A 20,743-nucleotide genomic window follows, 5' to 3' on the forward strand; every position below is an offset into this window, starting at 1 on the left:
TTAAGTGTGATTATTATGGAAGGAGAACAAAAGATTGATCTCTCATTCAAGCTCAATGGATCCAACTACATGATGTGGGCCGCCGCCATGGAAAACAACCTCAAAGGGAAAAAGCTTTGGGGATACGTTATGGGCACCATTCCGGAACCACAACTCCAACTAACTAAGATGGAAGGCGATCAAGAAAAAGCTCTTGAAGGAGATGCCCGCATGAAGGCCATTGAAGATCACCAATCTAAAATAGAAGATTGGGAAAGTAAGCATGCCAAGATTCTTGCTTGGTTCATGAATAATGTGGAGCTTAAGATTTGCGCCAACATTGCCAAATTTCGGATGGCAAATGAAGCATGGTTCTTCATGAAAGGTATGTTTACCCAAAAAGACCTTGCTCGTCAATTCTTTCTTCAAGAAAAAATCCGGACTATCAAACAAGGTGAAATGAGTGTTAGAGACTACTTTAGCACTCTTGGCCCTCTATGGGATGAGTTATCCTTGCTAGAACCAAAATGGGTTTCTAGTATAGATGTGGAATTAAGGAGAGAACAAATGGAAAAAGAACACTTTTTCCAATTTTTACATGGGCTTAGGCCCGAGTATGAACAAGTTAGATCCTCCCTCCTACATAGATTAAAGCCTCTTCCTTTGGAAGATGTCATTGCCGAAATATGCCAAGAAGAAACCCGTCTTGGCATGATTAAAGGAGGAAATGATGTCTTGGCCGTATCTAAACCCGGCAACCATATGAAAACCTACAAACCTCCTCATTTTGGAAGGCAAAATAACTATAATGGCAACTATAGAAAAGCCATTTGCCATCATTGTCAAGAACCGGGTCATATAAGACCTAATTGCCCTAAGTTGAATGAAGCACCAAAAAATAAAGTTGCTTCTGTTGAAGAAGCCACTCAAAAGAAAGAGGAAGCAATCAAAGGAACGGACTCTTTTTCTCTTGCTCAACTATCGGAGGCACTACAAACTCTACTCAAGATTCCATCAACTTCGGGTGCCGTCGTAGCTTCTTCCTCTCCTCCAGGTATGTCGTCTTGGATCCTTGACTCTGGAGCTTCCTTTCATATGACCCCCCTTGAAAATGAGCTTTCCGATTTATGTAATAATTATAAAAACTCCTATGTTTCAACTGCCGATGGTACATCTTTACAAGTAAAAAGTTTTGGAACTTTAAACTTTTCAAAAGACTTCTTTGTGCCAAACGTGAGAGTTGTACCTCAACTTAATTTAAATCTCCTCTCTGTTGCTCAAATATGCGATCATGGATGTAAAATCTCCTTCTCAACTAAGGATTGCTCTATACAGGATCTCCGGTCCGGGAAGCTGATTGGGCAAGGCCATAGAAGGGGAGATCTCTATTACATGAGCAACTTGAAACTCCCCATTAACTCTTTTTGTAATCATGTCCAAGATAAAAATATTGATATTTGGCATCAAAGACTTAGACATCCAAGTTTCTCAAAAATGTACTCCTTTCCATTTGGAAAGAAATTTTGTAATGAGAAACATTTTGTTTGCAAGAATTGTATTTTTGGCAAAATGAAATCTACTCCTTTTCCAAACCGAACTTTTGTGTCCAAAAGACCTTTTGAGTTAGTCCATTCGGATGTTTGGGGTCCTTCCCCCGTCATGTCTAAAGGAGGGTACTCCTATTATGTCACTTTCATCGATGACTACACTAGGTATGTATGGATTTACTTTCTCAATTTAAAATCCGAAGTCTTTGAGTTCTTCAAAAAATTTCATATGATAGTTAAAAATCAATTTTCAAGTAATATCTCTACTCTTAGATCCGATTCGGGTGGAGAATATTTATCAAATGAATTTCAAAACTATTTAGAAGTAAATGGAATTTGTCATCAAAGATCGTGTCCTAGGACTCCCCAACAAAACGGCTTAGCCGAAAGAAAGCATAGACATATCATGGAAACCACTAGGACACTCCTTATTTCCAAAGAAATTCCAAAGAATTTTTGGGCCGAAGCGGCCTTAACCTCAACTTACTTAATAAATAGAATGATATCTTCATCCTTACAGAATACATCTCCATACGAAAAACTATTTGAAAGAACACCAGACTTCAATAGATTAAGAGTCTTTGGATGCAAATGTTTTGTCCTTACTCATAAACGGGACAAATTATCTCCTAAAGCTATTGAAAGCGTTTTCTTGGGTTATGGAGAAAATCAAAAGCGTTTTAGATGTTTTGACTTGAAAAATAACAAACTCTATGTATCCAAAGATGTAACATTTTTGGAAAATGAGAATGGTTTTGTGAAAACTAAAGATATTGACGAAAGTGAATATACTTTTTTATTTGATCTTCTATCTCAAGAAGATGAGACTCCTCAAGAAGAGGAAATCTCTAATGAGTCTTTGAATGACCTAGAGGAAATTCCTCTTGATAATGCTATAGATGAGAATAATAGACCAATCCAAACATATGTTAGGCGTGGTCAACAAACTCAAATAAGTGCCTTAGAAAAATACTCTCAAGGATCCAACATTGAAGAAACATCTTTAAGGAGATCCAGTCGGATCTCCAATCCTCCTAATAGGTTTGTTTCCTATGAGTCCTTAACTCCTAGATATAGAGCATGTCTAATTGCGTTGCATTCATTTCATGAACCTTCACACTATAATGAGGCCAAAAATATTCCCCAATGAGTTGAAGCCATGAACTTAGAGCTTAGTGCCCTTGAAAAAGCAAAAACTTGGGAAATAACTTCATTACCCATTGGAAAGAAATCAATAGGATGTAGATGGGTCTTCAAAATTAAAACCAAGAGTGATGGTTCATTAGAACGTTATAAAGCACGGTTAGTAGCTAAAGGATATGCTCAGGAATATGGTATAGATTATGAAGAAACCTTCGCACCTGTTGCTAGAATGACTAGTGTTAGGACTCTTCTATTGCGTCAGTGAAAAAATGGCCTATCTATCAACTCGATGTTAAGAATGTTTTTCTAAATGGCGAATTAAATGAAGAAGTTTACATGGATCCCCCACCAGGAGTATGTATTGGTAAAAATAAAATCCTTAAACTTAAAAAGGCATTATATGGTTTAAAACAAGCCCCAAAGGCTTGGCATGATAGATTTAGTAATGTAATGACAAGTTTGAATTTTCGTTCATGTTATACTGACACTGCTTTGTTTGTGAAAAGTGCAGGGTCTTCAGTAGTTATTTTACTACTTTATGTTGATGATATGATCATCACAGGAAGTGATGAGAAAGGCATTAATGATATTAAAAAGGTTTTGAAAGAAAATTTTGATATGTCTGACCTTGGATTCTTAAGATATTTTTTAGGAATTGAAGTGGCGTACTCTCCTCGAGGATACATTCTCTCTCAGATGAAACTTGCTGCTGACATCTGTTCTAAATCTGGTATTTCCGACGATAAGAAGACAGAAACCCCAGAAGTCATCAATGCAAAATTAAGGTTGGAAGATGGAACACCTCTCGAGGATCCTACTCCCTACCGGCAACTTGTTGGGTCTCTAACCTACTTATCCATCACACGGCCAGACATTGCTCATGCCGTTCACTCTGTCAGTCAATTTCAACATGCACCTACAACTGTGCACATGAGTGCAGTCTTAAGGATCGTAAGATATATCAAAAATACCATAACTAAGGGAGTTTTTCTTTCCTCTGCCTCATCCCTTGATTTAATTGCTTATACTGATGCAGATTGGGGAGGAAATCCCAATGACCGAGTCTCAACTACTGGATTTTGTGTTTTCTTAGGTGACTCTATGATTTCTTGGAGATGCAAGAAGCAACACAAAGTATCCTTGTCCTCAACGGAAGCCGAATATCGTGCTATGGCCACTACAACCATGGAACTTGTGTGGTTAAGAAGCCTCCTCAGTGATATGGGCATTGTCATCTCTACTCCTTCGAAGCTGTGTTGCGACAACAAAAGCGCAATCTATATTGCAAGCAATCACACCTTCCATGAGCGTACTAAGCATATTGAGATGGACTGCCATTACGTTCGTGATGAATACCTAAGAGGAACCATAGCACTACCTTACGTCACATCAGAGTACCAGTTGGCGGACTTCTTCACTAAGGCTCTTGCAGCTCCTCGGTTTTTGTTTCTTCTTAACAAGCTTTCGGTCATATCCCCGTAAAGCTTGAGGGAGGGTGTTAAAATATATGTAATTCATATATATGTATATATTTATATACATATATATTTGTATAATCTAAAATACCCGATAGGGGTATTTTAGTCATTTCACAAGTACCCGATAGGGGTACTTGTTCCTTTTCTTTCTTTTTGTATTTTTTCTTTTTATTTTTTTATCTTTTATTTTTTTGGTTTTTTGTCCACCTAATAGGGGCCCCACCATGGAGTCGATGGGGCCCCCAACGGTCACATTTGTGACCGTTGGGGGCTCCCAACGACTCCATGGGAGCCCCTAGGTGGCTCTTCTTTTAAGGCCATATGGCCACTCCTCCCCTCCTTCTTTTGTGTATAAATAGGGGTGAACCCCTCTTGTATTCTTCACTCTTGAGAGTTCTCTCTCTTTCAATAAGAGGCATTTATATTTTTATGTTGTGTTGTCTCCTTTGGGTTTGGGTATTAGCCCTTGTTGTTTGTTCATTAGTGGATGTTGTAAGTGCTTAGAGCACTCTTTACTTTTCCGCATATTTCATTACACCCACACCTCCAAGATTTTTTTTTAAAATTCAATAGCCCATTTCATAGGGCAAAACAAATTAAAAAAAAAACAAAAAATGGACCAAAATAACCCTGGGTGTGTTGACCGCACCTGCGTCGCATCGTGTCGACGCGGGTGCGGCACCTGTCTGGCCGAATCCCTTTGACACAGTCTTTGAGGTATCGTATCATGAAGATGAAGATAGCCGATGAAGGCATTTGGGGACGATCACCAATAAAGACATTTGAAGACTTGTATTTTCAAAATTCTCTGATGCAACATAAAGATGGAGATTTCCAATGAAGACACTTGAAGATTCTGATCATTCCTGTTGATTCTTTTTGTATTTTCAAACTTTCAGTATATTACACCGTAAGTTTGAGGGGGAGTGTTAAGTTATATATATATATATATATATATATATATTGGTTCATATTGTACATATATACATATATATTTATATATATGTGTATATATATTTTATTTATAATGATGTAATAGGTAAATACCTATTAGGGGTATTTTGTGTCATTTCAGTCTTTGTAATAGTTTGTGCTCGTTAGGAGTACATTAGTACTTTTACTTTTTTTTGTCCTTTTCTGGTTTTATAGGGATTATTTGGTTTGGGTTCTTTTTTTACTAGTCAACATAGAGTGAAATAGTCTATAGAGCTATTAGAACAATCCAACAGCTGTATTGAGGTCTCCCTCTCTCTTGTATGTGTATTAATAGGGGATTTTATTCATTTCATTTCCTAATGCTTCGCTTAAGCATTCATGCTCAATAAAATATATATTTTTATATTCTTGTGTTCTTTTAATTTCATGTCTTGTATGCACTTAGTGCTTGTGTAGTGCCTTAGTGCTCTTGGATTGTCCTTTAGTTGGACTTGTGTACTTATGATCATGTAAGCCCTTAGAGGCCTTTGTTTTGTATTTCTGCATATTTCATTACACCTGCTATGTCCCAAATACAAGGTGACGTGCACTCACTGCTCCTACCAAACAAGTTGGGGGGGGGGGGTTGACTTGGTTAATTTTTAAGAAAAAATAACCTAAGGAATGAATGTAAGTTTTAGATTCCTGAGCCAGTATGTACTGGCAGATAAATTAAAAAGATTATTAGATCCAAACTTGAATGATGATTTGTATTTGTAAGTTTATGCCTCATTCATGTCTTTCATTGCGGTTAGAAGATATTTTGGCTAAAGTTCTGAAGCAATTTGAAGTGTGAATTGTGTTACTTGGGCACCTCGTTTTTCATGATTTCCTGACTGTCTATAATGTACAACTACAAGTAGGCATGGGATAATGCTACTTCACTATTCTTTTTTTCTTTTTCTTTCCTGCTTCACTATTCTATCATCTCAAGTATTGCAGCATGCTGATCTCAGCTTGTATGTTGTGGCTATGGTACATTCGACTGAAGTGACATCTATCTGATTTTTAAATTATGCAGTTTTTGATTTATTGTGCAATCTGAAATATTCTATGGGAAGGGTCTCAATTATTACAGGAAGAGCTCCGCAAGACTGGTGGCAGACATGGGTTAGATGGGCAACATATCCTCAATAAATGTCCCCCAAACAGGAGATTCTTAGAGTGAGGTCATTTTAGTTGACACCTTCAATGGTTATCCATAAGTCTGAACATGGTCAAAATATTGCTTATAGGCCTATGAGGCCATCTGATCTAGAAGTACTCGAGGAGATGCACACATCTTTATTTCCTATCAGGTGAAATATCTCATTTATGGTTTTTGTTGTATGTGAGGACTTGTATTGATCACTGCTATATGAGGACCTGTATCGATCACTGCTTAGCTTGTACCTTTGTTCTTTTCTTCAGCTTGTCTCAGCTGTTTCAAAGCAATAGTTTGATTTAGTGTACATTTGACAATTTCTTTGTAGATATGAGTCGCAATTCTTTTTAAACATGGTCAATGGTCATGATATCGTGTCTTGGGCTGCTGTAGACAGCAGTCGCCCTGATGGAAAAGTTGATGAACTAATTGGATTCGTCACAGATCGTGTTGCCATAGCAACACAAAATGAGGTATCATCTAAGTCAGTATATTGTGTTTATATTGGACACTGCTGCTGGCAGATTTACAAGGAAGTTTCACCATGCTCTGCAGATAACGGAACAGTATAGAAATCTTGTAACAGGTCAGTCCTCTTCTTACTTTGGTGCAACTGCCTTGTTGATGTTTTGGTTTTCCTTGCAGTAGAACTGATCTTTTGTATGTCTCAGCTTCTTCACTTGTTCGGGAGGTTATCAAGTATGCTTCAAGCATTCCTTCATGTAGGGCAGTTTATTTGCATGTGATTACTTACAATGAACCTGCCATTCTCCTCTACATGAAGATGGCTTTCCAATGTTTGCGGAGATTGCCAGATTTTTATTACATCAAAGGTCAGCATTTTGATGCATATTTATATGCATATTATGTAAATGGTGGACGATCTCCTAGCTTTACTCTGTAAGTATAATCACATACACCATGTGTGCATGCACATAGGCGCAAATGCACACACTCATGCACATGGGTTATAAGATATTTATCCATGTGTGCTAATACATGCATTATATGCATGAATGATTTGGGTATGCTATGGCTTGCTTTTTTTTCCTGATTTATTATATGGAGAAACCGGATCGGAGAGCTGACCATGCTGGTCTTAGCCTGTTGTATCTACAGCGGCTGTTCAGGCAGCATAAAACTCTGTGGGTGCCCCCTAACCCCGGGGAACTTCCTGCTTTGCCTGTGGAAGAGGGCACCTATGCAGGCAGTCACAGGGACAAAGCTTCCCTGTGGCCGTTATCCTGTGTTTGAAACACGAAACAAAGCTTCATTGGTGGGATGTGTGTTACACCCCATGGGGTGCAACTCAGAGGTCCTGGACAAGCTTATCCAGCCAATCAAATGCCCCCTTACAGTCACAAATTTCTCTGAGATTTGTCAAAGATCTTCCTTTTTTCGGCATCCTCTCTTTTTCTAAAGTGATCCTAGCTTTTCATAGTTTTTTCTTTTCTATTTTCCTATGCTCTCAAGTATATTTTCTGTCCTCCAAGGAAAACCCCTGAGCCAAATCCTCAGACAAAATACATCGAATTTTATATACCATTTAGTTGACAAACTAATCTCTCTCTCTCTCTCTCTCTCTCTCTCTCTCTCTCTCTCTCTCTCTCTCTCTCTCTCTGGTGCATTTTGCATATCCCCTATCTTGAATGCAATGTTTGTATATGTATTTGTTCAAGGAGCTGACAATAAATGTTATATAGGCAACATCTCTTCATTGTAAACAATCCTTGACTCTGTATTACATTAGTATCAAACAATCCAAAGCATCCAACTTAAGTCTATTCAGGAGCAAAACATACTGGTAGATGATAATCCTTCGAAATCTAAACTCTTAGAGTACCATACTTTTTAGCTGAGTTTTTTTTTTAATAGGCAAGCTGGGGTTAGGCAGGCCCCTACCAGTTATACAACTATACCATTGGGTTTTGAACCTGCAACCTCCAAACACAAAGTGACGTGCACTAGCTGCTCCTACCATACAAGTGGAGCCCCCGTTGGTGTTGGTGTCTAGCTGAAAGTTATAGGTGCAAGCTTTATTTGATCAATTTGACCCTACAGATAAGTTCTGCATAAATAATTTGGATAAAGTGGTTTTGATGTAAAAACATGATTTTTGCATTCGGAAAATTTTAGCACATTGCATACTGTTGAATTTTGAAGTTCTTAAGAATGCTTATACAATGTAATTGAATGACAGACATGTCTGACTAAACAAACCAAATAGGGCTTGCTCCACACAAAAACAGAAATCAACAAAACGTGAACAGGTTGTTTCTACTAGAGTACTGTACAAACCTTTATAAGTGCATGCGTGCATCTATTGTATACTTTATTTGTTGACTGGGAGGACAATCTTACACATGTTAAGACCACGATATTGGATGCAATTTTTTAATTTTATTTTTTTTGAGACGAAGAGCCCTCAAATGAAGTGAGGAAAACCCCAGGTGAGGCCGCATGACCACCCTGCCTTACATGACTCACCTCTGAAAGCTAACACACTCGTGCCCTAGAGAGATTTGATCTGGCGCATACAATGTTGAGAGAATACTTTATGATAGGTGATGAGAGGCCATACAATTCAATGACAGTAATTGCATAGGTATAAGTGAAACGTGAACAGAAAAGAAGGCTGATCTACTGCATGTTTCAAGACTACAAACACAAATCTTTAGAGAACTCAATCAATCTCTTTTTTTTCTTTGGGATAAACAGTCTTAATCAATCTATGATCAAACACAAAATCCTAAAATTGAAAACATCACGAGCATTTTAACAGTACAGTGTATACAAACATCGTAGGCACTATAATGGAAAACAGCAGAGTTGATAAGAGTAGGGAAGTGACAAAGCATCCTTCAATTGTACTAGCCAGAATCTTTTGATTATGATGTGGTGAAGACTCTCCTTTGGGAGGAGAAAAAGGCTCTCCTTGAGGAAGAGGAACATGTTGAAGTACATGAGATGCTAGTCAACAGCCATGGCCTCCGGGGCTGCTCCATTTGTTTCTTCCGTATAGCTCTTCTGTTCTTCCACAGCATTTCTTAGCTCCTCTGCCAAACTTCGTTGGTCCTCATCAATTGTGTTCTGCAACTCATCCACCTGGAGAAATGCGAAAGAAAATTGACCAATCAAAATTTTGCACTAGATCATGCTGTTAATTTTTTTTTTTACAAAAAATTGACCGTACTGTCCTATAAAAATGGAGCGTTCTTGCAAAAAACTACAAATATGCTAAAAATCCTTTGCAGGTCCAAAATCATTGATCCTGACTTTTTAGAACCATTTTAACCTTCACAACATATTTGACTATTGCACAAATATGTTGCAAACCTACGAATATAATTAAATTTATCAAGAAGATTCATAACCTATTTGTGTGGACCTCGTGATGTTCACACACACATGTTGTGAACCTCCAAATATGGTTAAAATCACTCAGGAGCTTCACAATATATTTATGCGGACCTTCTCACGTTCACACAAATATGTTGCAAACCTCTTAATATAGTTAAAATTACTGAGATTCACAACATTTTCGTGCGGACCTCTTGACATTCACACACCTCCGAATATGTTTAAAATCACCAAAACGATAACCTCCAAATATGGTTATAATCACTGAAGAGATTCACAATATATTTGCACGGACTTCCTTACATTCACACAAATGTGTTGCGAACCTCCAAATATAGTTAAAATAATCAGAAAAAAATATAATATATTTGTTAGCACCTCCTTATGTTCGGACAAATATATTACGAACCTCCAACTATGGTTAAAATCATCGAGAAGATTGATAATATATTAGAGTGAACTTCTTTAAGTTCGTACAAATATGTTGTGAACCTCCAATTATGGTTAAAATCAAAATAAAGAGATTCACATGATATTTATGTGAGTCTGTCGACCTTCACGTAAATATCTTGTGCAGCTAATCAATCAAAGGAGTTTTGTATGATATTTGTGTGGACCTACAAACATTCGCACAAATATCTTGCAAATTTTTGGAAGATTAAAATCAAACTAAGGATATTCACATGATATTTACATGGACCTTTAGACATTAGCACAAAACATTTTGACATCTCATAGTTGTATGATTTCATACTCATGTCATAGGAAAACCAATTCACATATCAAAAAGACAAGTTTTGCTTTTAAACCATTAGATGCACAAGTATTTGATAACTATGATGAGAAGCTTTATGTTCATGTCTCCCCCACTTAAAAGTAAATTTTCCATGGCAATGTCATGCACATTCAGCATTAAAAAGGGTAAAAACAGATGCTCGACCTTGATGTTCTAACGACAATGCTCTGTCATTTGCAAAACTTCCAAGGACGTGAAGGGTGAATGTTATCACTCAGAACATACAATGGCATCCATCAATTTCACACAATTGACAGCTATATGGAAGGCTAACTGGAGCGGAATGATGAGAAAACTCCATTGAAAAGGTCCCCCCAAACAAAGGTTTTTTTATATAAATATAAGAAGTCTGGATGGTGAAGCCACATAAAATTACTAATGCCATTGTTACTTTTCCCTCAAACAAGAGTAGACATTAATAAGAAAAGAGCAGAGGAACTCACCACATGTAGTAATAGAGCAAACTGCTTTCTGCGTAGGTCCAACATCCTCGAACCAGCAGTGTTCTCTGCCTCCAATATTGCTATCTCCTTCTCAAGATCTGATATATACTTTTGAGTATCGGACCTTGGTGGTTGCATTGCAATCAACCTTCTAATCGTCTCACACTCCTCCTTATGTTGCCTCTCGATCCTGCTCTCTTCGAGCTGTTTCTTCAGATCCTCTATATCAGCCTGAGCGAGCAAGATTTGGCGGTTTATCTCTTCTTGCAGCTCATTGAAATTCTCCTTTTCATGAAGATTTGCACTAATGACTGCCTTGCTCTTAAGGAGGGGCAGCTCAAAAGTGGCCATCTCTTGTAAAAAAGCTTTGTAAAGCCGCTCACACTCGCTGTAGTTATCCGAATCTTTGTCAATCTCAAGAGCAAAAGCCACAAACTTCTTCTGGAGCTTCTTTATAGGAGGTTCGCCCCTTGTTGTTGTGGTCCGAGTGAGAAGCCTGTGTCTTATAACAACGTCATCCTCAAGGGGACTGATTGCATAATGTGCACCAATTTCTTCCCCCCTGGCAGTACCTTTTCTCCCTTTCACTAACATCTCATCAGATGAGGAGCAGTCCTCACTCTACTATGCGGTGAAGTAAAGCGGGCAACTGGGAAGAAAAGTGTCAGGATGAATCAGCTAAGCATTAAAATTAGGAATTTTCTATAAAATACATGAGTGTTGTCTTGGTATGTAATAAGAACGAATGCATTGTATCTTTATATTAAAGCAGAGCCTTGAATTAATAGAAAATGGTTGATACGATGCTGAAAGAGAAAGAGAGTACAATAATCACGGGCACTGTAAATTGATCGCTAATGGGGCAAGCTGGTTGGCACAGACAAGTGCAAAACCAGCTATGTCACATGGATACTCCATTTTGGCCCCCCATATCGTGTCCCTTTATGTACCAGTATACTTCACAAAAATGGCTGTATCCCCGTATCCTCAGCCGTATCCATGTGACATAGCAAACCAGCTGCGCTCCTTACCCAACCAGAAGAGACACAGAATCCTCATTCCACAATGCGACGCAGGAAGGACGCTATCCCTACAACTCACATTCAGTTCGTGCCACCAAAATCACTCAAAGACCATGGATTTTCGAGTTCCAGAACTCACGCAAACCCTAAGAAGACACAACAAAACCCTAATCTTCGTTCCATCGATCCCAAAAATTTAGTCAAGAAATCACGAAAAAGCACACTAAAATTCACGTTCGAGACTCTAAGATCAAAGGCATCACAAAGTGTTTCAAAGAAGAGAGTTATCATCGTAAGAGATTAAATCATTCAAAGAACATGGATTTTCCGGTTATAGCACTCACCAAAATCAACAAAGCCCCTAATTTCCCTTTAATCGACCCCAAAACTGGGTCAATAAATCATGAAAGAAACCCTAAAATCATGTTCAAGAGGAAGAAAGAATCATCTCTTTGCTCGCTCGCTTTCCTTCACTTCAGCGTCTCTCAAAAGCCTAAAACCCTCGAACGCAAAGGGCTTGATCTTTTATAGTGGTTGAGAATTACTGTATTGCCCCATAGCCTTTATGGAACCTACCTGATTTGGAAATTTGTTCTGGGTTCGATTCGGGTCTAGGTTCACATCTATGGTTAGATCCAATGTGCTAAAAGCGGAAGTTGTGTGTGGTCCAGCCTAGGGATGGCAGTGGACCAGGGGAAAGCGGGGCTCCGCCCTGCCTCACCCCGTTTGGACCGGGGATGAAGGTTAAAATTCATCCCCGTGCGGGGATGGAGGTGGGGATAGACTTACGCTTTCCCCCGCCCTGCTCCATCCCCGTCATGATCCCCGCCTCGCCCCACCCCACCCCATCCCTGTCACGATCCCTGCCTTGCCCCGCCCCGCCCCATCCCCAATCCTTCTAAAAGGCGACAATAGACCGAGGGGAAACGAGGCCCCGCCCCGCCTCATCCCCGTTTGGACCGGGGATGGAGGACATGAAACGGGGATGGAGGTGGGGGTGGAGGTTAAAATCCATCCCCGTGCGGGAGTGGAGGTTCGAATTTTGAGACGGGACGGCGGTGGAGACCTTATCCCCCGCCCCCGGTCCATTGCCATCCCTAGTCCAGCCCAGCTGTACTGGATAACGTCTGAATTCAGACTGCCGAACTGAATTGGGTTTCCTATTCGACGTCCAAATCCGAACCAAATTGGGTTTTCCAGTTCAAGTCCAGGACTGGTCAAAGGGAGAGATTGCCTGAAAAGAACCTCATCGTCATCATTGAACCGAAAGAAGAGAGCACTCGGATTCCAGAGAGAGAGGATTTGGGAGTTTTCCGATGGCCGATGAAGAAGGGGTGGAAGGCGAGGCACCAGAGCTCCCTTCCCCTCTCAAAGAATTGGAGGGTCAAACCCTTATTTCTGACAATGGGTCCCTCCAAGAAGCCCACGGCGATGCCGCCACCTCTTCTTCCAGTGCCATCGGTTCATCCTCCCATCAAGACACCGGACTCCTGCCGATTCTTCTCTCGGACATGCATCCCTTACTCTGCAGAGTTGTGGTATTACCACTTAGGATTCACTGGTAGACATGTCCCCTAACCTCCATGGGATGGGGACAAGAGGCGCTTTCAACCCTCGAAAACACATGTCTCACGAGGCTTGTATCACCTGTCCCTCTCCCGAGAAGACAAGAAATCAGGATGGACCCAATCATCTCAGAGAGCCCGGCTTCACCGACGCTTCAATTGGATTCATGGTCTTGGAGTTATCTTTATTATTAAATCATAGGTCAAAACCAAGCATTATAATATCACAAGAAACCCTCTCATGCCATCTTGCATGAATTCAAAAGTCTATGTCACTTGAATAACTTAAACTTACATGCTCTCATGCATATTATCAAAAGTCTATGACACTTGTATAACTTAAACTTACATATTCTCATGCATGTTCATAACAAAATTGTATCCACTTTCATGCATAATCTTATCATGTCATAATTTAAAATATATAAGATCACATGCATGATTCCTTTCTAATATGCTTTCATGCATGAATTGATCTTAACATGCTTAATGCAATATGCTCTCACATGTGCTATTATGCATGCATACGCAATTCAATATTTTCATGCGCAAAACACATCACATCATAATTGCACACATGAGTAGAATATACAACAATATGCATTCATTTTAAGCATACTTTCATGATATAATTTTTACATGCATAGCATACTCAATTCAAAAATAACTTCATGCAAGCATTTGATACAGTCAAGTCAAACACATCGATTCATTCAACCATTCATTTAAACATGTACCTGCAACAAACACACTTCAATGTTTTGTTAACTAAAATTATGACCATCATGGTCTCCCAACTACAAAAATAAGATCACTTTCATTCACATACATTTAAATCATGCTCAGTATGATCTCCTAACTACAAATGTCAATAGTCCTAGATATTCACAACTAAGTGAGCGTGTAAGCAGAAAAATATTGCATTTAATAAACTAAATAACTTATGATGTGCTTGCACCACTTACTTACCACGAGTATTTACCCGATTTGCATGCTTTCACATTTGCAATTTCTTTTTTGTTTTTTGTTTTTTATTTTTTGTTTTTTTGCATGACATTTCTAGCCGCAAGTGATGCTTGGCATTAAACATCGCAAAATTTTGCTCAGCTGTACACCCGCAATCTCACATCCACATTGACATACGAATATAATGCTAAACATTTTCTAGCAATGTGTCTGCGCTACTAATTCAATGTAAGTACCAATTAACTTTTAAGCATGGATTTAACTACGCAATAACTCATGCTAGATGAACAATAAGATATTTTGAATTACTATCAGACAATAGAAATTACATTATGCAAATTTAGTTTAGGAATCCTACCTTTTCGATGCGACGAAAAATAAAATAAAACTTAGGATCCTGAAGGTCCAATGCAATTGCCACATAACATGATATAATTGTCCCTCTCACAACGAGAGAGTGCTACATCTTCATACATAATGACACACTTATCTAAATCCGCTCTTGTATGTGAGTGACCAAAAATTAAAATGCATATCGCCCGATTGGCAAAAATCAACCCAGATTGGAAAACCGTGTGGTCCAACTCGAGGGGCTGCATGCTTTCCAGTGCATCACCCTAGTGATGACACAAACATCGAGGTACTTTATGTAGAGAGAAAAAAAAGATTTATGTCTTCTTGCGAAACGAAATCAAAACATGGAATATACATGAAATACTAGCACGCACACAGGGGATACCTGCTGTCACGTAACAGCAGCCCTGCACGATTCCCAATGTCAAGAATCGAGTGCGCAGATGAGGCCATGAAAACAGTAAGAATCAGCTAGCATAAAAAAAAGAAAATCAGCAAATAGAAAATCAAATCTAACGCATATATATAATTCATCCCATTATCAGCATAAGGAAAAAGAATTGATCACCATCGGGTGGGCTCGGGTTACTAAGCAAACACACATTCGTGATTTGCGAAACCCTAATTAGGGTCATGCAGCTAAGAAACAGAAAAAAAAACCATCTAAATGAAATTTTATGAAGCAATGAAACCTCCCCCCGGCTGGGGGTGTTTTTTCGGCAAAGACAGAGGTCCGGCCACCTACGGTGGCTCGGTTTTTGCCCAAATCAAATTAATAAAACCAAATAGAGCTCGCTATCTCTTTTAAGGTAGAAAAAATGAGGTAACAAACCTCCGGTGAATGGCGTTGGTGGATCGTCCAGAGGGTGGGGAAGAAATGGACGTCCGGCAGTGGTTGGGGCTCCCGGCGATATGGCAGCAGCGTCGAGTTGCAGCAGGGGTTGGTTGGCCTCTGATCGGCGCCTGAACAGGGAAGATCAGGGGGAATAGGAAGAGGAGGAGGTCACGGCGGTGACGGCCTCGCTGGTCTCCGGCAGGCGCTCGAATGAACACTTCGCGGTGGTGGCTCACCCAGCTTCCATCGTCGGCAGTGGAGGGTTTTAAAAGAGAGGGGTCGCTGGAATGGCGTGGCGACTGTGTGGTGTCGTCGTCTTCCGTGGGCGCTCGGACGAAAGGGGAAACACAGGAGAAAGAAAGGAAGAGGGGAAAATAAGAAGGGAAGGAGGAAGAAGAGGATTCTTCGGTGAGGTGGGGGTGGGCGATAGTGCCCGGCTCCGACCGGTTTTCGAACGGGAAAGGAAAGAGGAGGAGGATGGGGTTTGGCGACTGCGTGAAGTAAAATGGAATGAAAAAAAAAATCAATGAGTTGTGTTAGGTTTTACGGGGGTGAAATGTCGGGTCCGAATCGAACCCGATTCAGGTCCGGGTCGGCCCAACCCGAGGAACAAAAAAGAAAAGAAAAATAAAAGCAAAAACGCAAGAAAAGAAAAAAAAACAATTGTAAATTAAAACTAAATTTTTTTTATAATGAAATGGTTAAAATAAAACTAACTAATCACTAGGATTAAATTATTTGGTGGCTAATAATCTTATTTTAGACAAAATTTTTGGTTTTAAAGATAATACTTTAATCCATTAAAATATTTCCGAAATAAATTTTATGACTAAAATGCTCTTTTTACGAAATCATTTCGAGAACCATAAAAATATGTCCCGTTACTTTCAAAACACCTCAAAAATGCTTAAATGGGTTTGTGATCTTTAAAACGATCAATTTTAATGACAATTGAATATTTTAACAATATTTTATCTAAAAAATTATTAAAATAACAATTTTATCCTTCTTTGTCAGAAATATTGAAATAGGCATATAAAACCCACAAAATTGGCAATAAAAGATAAAAGCATATTTTTAACTCGAAGTAAAAGCAATTCTTTTATTTATTTTCTCTTAAAAACTTACATGTTTTACACCCCTTACTTACCTTTCTTCTGTTTTTTTTTTCTAAGTCTCCTAATCCATTTTTTTTAGTTGCCTTGTATATATATATATATATATATATATATATATATATATATATATATATATATATATATATATATATATATATATATATATATATATATATATATATATTTTCTATCTAGTAAGCTTAGGTTATTAGTTTATATGATGTCCTATAGTGTATAGAACTTTTAATATAGCCCCTCATAAGTTGGACGACACCCCTTTATGGGATTTTCCTTTTCCATTTTGAAATTTTGTAGCAAGCAAGTTTAACTTTGTCATTTTTTCCTTTTTTTTCTTTCATTCCTCCTTTCTTTCCTTATTCTTTTTCTTTTCTTAACTCCCCAACACATTCTAGATCCTTCTAGGATGGGATGGCTCTTCCTTGGGAGAGTCTCCCCTTTGTTTTTGTTTTTTTTTTAACTTTTGACTTTGGTTATCAAAATTTGGTTTCAAATAACTTTTAAAAAAAGTTCAATTTCAAGTTTTATATTTGACTTCTCAATTTAACCTTGAGGTGCCCCATAGAATGGGCCCCATAGGGGATGGCCCACCTATTGACCTTTACTATTTTATAGATTGTAGTTAAATCAAAATTTTCATTCCATATTTTCTTTATTTTATAAATTTGTGTTGTTTAATATATATTTTGGATATCAAAATTTTCAAACTATATATATTTTAGATTTAAATGAAATGACTCTACATATAATCCAAATTATTTCAAATGCATACAAAATTCTTTTAAACACTAATTTATCTCAATTATCTAAATTCCTTTTCTAAAAATGTTATTTTCACTAAAATAAATTTTAAAAGTGATTTCCACTAGGGTCGGCAAGACATCTAGTCGTTTTGAGAGTTTTTTCTAAGATCTAATTTATCTATTTTATAACACTTATTATCATCATCCAATTATCATTTATAGAAATATTCACGAAAAAATTACAAAAAAAACTACGAAAAATCGCAGGAATTACACGATTGCTCACCTCTTTTGGTTTAGCAAGTACCTTCAGAATCTATTTGTGTTATCTTAGCCTAGTTTGAGAGTTAATGTCAGGTTCAATCCATGTATTAGGGACATTCTCTTGAACCTGTTACAGTTTTGAAGGTCCAGGTAGTGGAGAATGATCTGGAAGTGGTGGATCATGGCTGTGTGGTGGCTTATTTGGTTGGAGAGGAACAACAGCACTTTTCAGGATAATTCACAACCATTACTTCATAGACATAGAGTGGAATGTCTGTTGTCCCATAATCAAACCGCCGGACTTGGTTATTTCTGGCCTGGGTACCTTTAGTTTTTATATTGGGCAGTAGATTCTACCGTATGGTGACGCCTCATCACCCTTTCTAATTCTGATTCTAATACAAATCTATTTTCTTCTCCTTCAAAAAAAGGAAGTCCTCTAAACCAAGTCACCTCCAACAAAGAGGAGAGTTCATCCTCTAATACCCTAGATAGTCTTTTTATGTGCAACCAGATGCTTTGCTCGAGGTTGCATCTGCTGATTTTATTGTAAAATAGTATTCTAATAGTTTCTGGTATTGAAGAACAGAGAGATGAATAGCCACATCCAAGAGCGAACACTTGGCCTCTAATGGCCTCTTCCGGAGGGGAGACAGACGTACATTTATATGCTTAAACCAGCTAAGGTTACTAAATAAATGTGGTCATTATTTACAATAATTACGGTAACCCATGTGGTGTCCACATGTAATCATAATACATAAGAATCAGTATAAATATTTACAATATTCCCCCCCCCCCAATAAAATATAGAATAAAATTTAAGATCTGCAGTTGTTGGTGCCGCATAGCAAATCTATCATTCATCTTGCTCTTACAGCCATTAAATCTTCAGTAGCGGTTGAAAAATTGTGCAGGAGGAAAGAAAAGTGTAGCTTAAAATATTTGTGAGCCATATTTATTAAATAAAGAGGTTTTCTAAATCCAGTTTAGCTGATTGGTATTGATTTCATAGTGTCTTAATTTAACAGAATTTGTTTGTGGTGTGTAGTTATGATCCAATGTATCGTAAGATTGTTGCTTATGCTTTCTCAGAAGCAAAGACTGACAATGTAGGTGTGAAACTATACCTGGTTTAGTTCAGATCTAGGTATGATTGGAGCTGACCTTATTAGATATGGTTGTTAAGATATATGCATTGTATAGATTGTACATACTAAGTATACTAAGGTATACTTATAGGTATTTCTTTTTAATTTGTTTATCCTTATATTCAAGGTATACCAAAGGTACACCTTTGTGTTTTTAACCTTTAGTTTAGGTATATTCTATGCGTACCTTTTGAGATTTAGATCAAGTATACTTTAGGTTAGATTAAGTTTTTTATTTTCTGTTTGGTCATTATTGATATGACTAAATATGTTATTTTTGTACATTTTATATTCTGCTTTTTTGGTCATTCTTTGACTGACCAGCTCGCTGTTGGGGTTTGCTTTATCAAACTGGTCGTTAGATGTTCTCCTCCATATATTGCTCTTTCTTTTCATTCTATAGTTAATAGAGTGATGGGTGTAAATAGGTCTGTGTGCATGAGTCTTTGTAGTGAGGATTCCTTGTAAATAATGTGAATATTTTTATTAATAAAAAAATTTATTTTATATATTTATGTTTCTTATTCTTGGCTATGTATTGTTTGTTGTAGCCAAATGCATTGTGATAATGCATTTGGCTTTCATTTATTTTAGTGAAATTATTATTATTTTATTTTCTTCATGTCTCGGATTCTGTGCCACTTCGTGACAATGGTCTGATTAGGTTTGGAATGGAAAGTGGACAGGGCTTGGAGGTCTAAAATGGCATCCAACCTGACCAGATATGGCCTCTTATCTAACTTGGAATTCTGCACATAATATACCTAATTTAATGAACTCAGAATTCGTTGCATATTCAGGTTTGAGAAAGTCATACCAGAACTGACTGATTAGACAACAGAATCTGAAGGTGCTCAGGAAACCTGACCATATGGATTCAGGTTAGTCCAATCTCTGACATGATCCCATTCCACCTATGTCCTTATTAATGCAAACGATTTTATTTTCTTAATCTGTCATGCCTTGTTTGTTCAGTGGCAACTTTCACTTCTTCATCTTTAAAGTAGTGATTGTGAATGTTATAGTGAAGCCATCAAATAGTGACTGCTGTAAATCTTGCATTAGATTCATAATTTGGATTTTGGTTAGTTTTTCCTAACCTCCATTGTACTTCTTCGCAGCTACTGGTTCTGAAGGCTATTTATGGGGACACTGTTAATCGTTCTGAAAGAAAAGGAGGACTACGATCACTTCAGGTTTTCTTATAAGCTGTAAAATTGCATATATGAGCAAGAAGAAAAAAGTTTTCCAATTGTGAATGTTGTTTCACATATCCATATGCAGGGGCGTAGCTAGGATTCATGTGAGGGGGGGGGGCAAACAGGGGTGTAGAAAAAAAAAATTATTTGTGTGATAGTCGGGGAAATTTTTTTTTGAGATAAAATAAAAAATGGCTACAATTATTAATAAAAATCTATTTCATATGGACAAATCAAACTATTTGCTGCAGTAAGGGCTGGGCTAGGGCTGGGCTAGGACTGGGCTGGGCTAAAAAATGGATAAAAATCTATTTCATATGGAATCAGGGCAGGGCTAGGACTGGGCTTTTAAAAAAAAAAATTAACTGTTTGGGGAGGCAGGACTGGGCTACAGCCCAGTCCTGCCCCCCCCTAGCTACGCCCCTGTCCATATGCACTGTGAAGTTCCTGATGATTTCACCATCTCTGTGAAGCTTGACTCATCCACTGATTTCCAGCATGGAGGAAATACTAGTAGACATGTTATCGGAAAGGATGGATCAAATGAGTTTGTTTATTCTTTTAATGTTCAGCATCTTCCTCCAATCTGTTAGGAAAACCGCAAGCAAGAAACAATCGAAGAAAACAATAAACAAGAACGATC

General features: G+C 38.0%; 2 protein-coding genes across 2 annotated transcripts; one reads left to right on the top strand and one right to left on the bottom strand.

Moving 5' to 3' along the window:
• Positions 1-6,141: 6,141 nt before the first annotated feature.
• Positions 6,142-20,112, top strand: LOC149819155 (histone acetyltransferase MCC1-like). The gene is made up of 6 exons (XM_089984100.1): positions 6,142-6,420; positions 6,595-6,750; positions 6,791-6,852; positions 6,938-7,166; positions 19,702-19,782; positions 20,023-20,112. The coding sequence occupies exons 1-5, from the start codon at positions 6,314-6,316 to the stop codon at positions 19,733-19,735; spliced, it is 588 nt and encodes a 195-aa protein (XP_089840226.1). The 5' UTR covers positions 6,142-6,313; the 3' UTR covers positions 19,736-19,782; positions 20,023-20,112.
• Positions 8,889-16,229, bottom strand: LOC149819156 (THO complex subunit 7A-like). The gene is made up of 3 exons (XM_089984099.1): positions 15,605-16,229; positions 10,866-11,514; positions 8,889-9,371 (listed from the first exon to the last, which is right to left on the bottom strand). Exons 2-3 carry the CDS (start codon positions 11,457-11,459, stop codon positions 9,237-9,239), a joined length of 729 nt encoding a protein of 242 aa, XP_089840225.1. The 5' UTR covers positions 11,460-11,514; positions 15,605-16,229; the 3' UTR covers positions 8,889-9,236.
• Positions 20,113-20,743: the final 631 nt, after the last annotated feature.

This window comes from Nuphar pumila, chromosome 13 (assembly GCF_984573655.1).
Source record: "Nuphar pumila chromosome 13, dmNupPumi1.hap1.1, whole genome shotgun sequence".
Taxonomy (NCBI): domain Eukaryota; kingdom Viridiplantae; phylum Streptophyta; class Magnoliopsida; order Nymphaeales; family Nymphaeaceae; genus Nuphar; species Nuphar pumila.

Bases quoted from the DNA above. Each gene is read 5' to 3' on its own strand.
- LOC149819155 (XM_089984100.1), top strand. From the start codon at position 6,314: ATGGTTATCCATAAGTCTGAACATGGTCAAAATATTGCTTATAGGCCT. The intron at 6,751-6,790 runs GTCAGTATATTG...TGCTGCTGGCAG, and splicing joins CAAAATGAGGTATCATCTAA to ATTTACAAGGAAGTTTCACC. The intron at 7,167-19,701 runs GTAAGTATAATC...TTGCATATTCAG, and splicing joins CGATCTCCTAGCTTTACTCT to GTTTGAGAAAGTCATACCAG.
- LOC149819156 (XM_089984099.1), bottom strand. From the start codon at position 11,459: ATGTTAGTGAAAGGGAGAAAAGGTACTGCCAGGGGGGAAGAAATTGGT. The intron at 9,372-10,865 runs GTGAGTTCCTCT...GCATTTCTCCAG, and splicing joins TTGCTCTATTACTACATGTG to GTGGATGAGTTGCAGAACAC.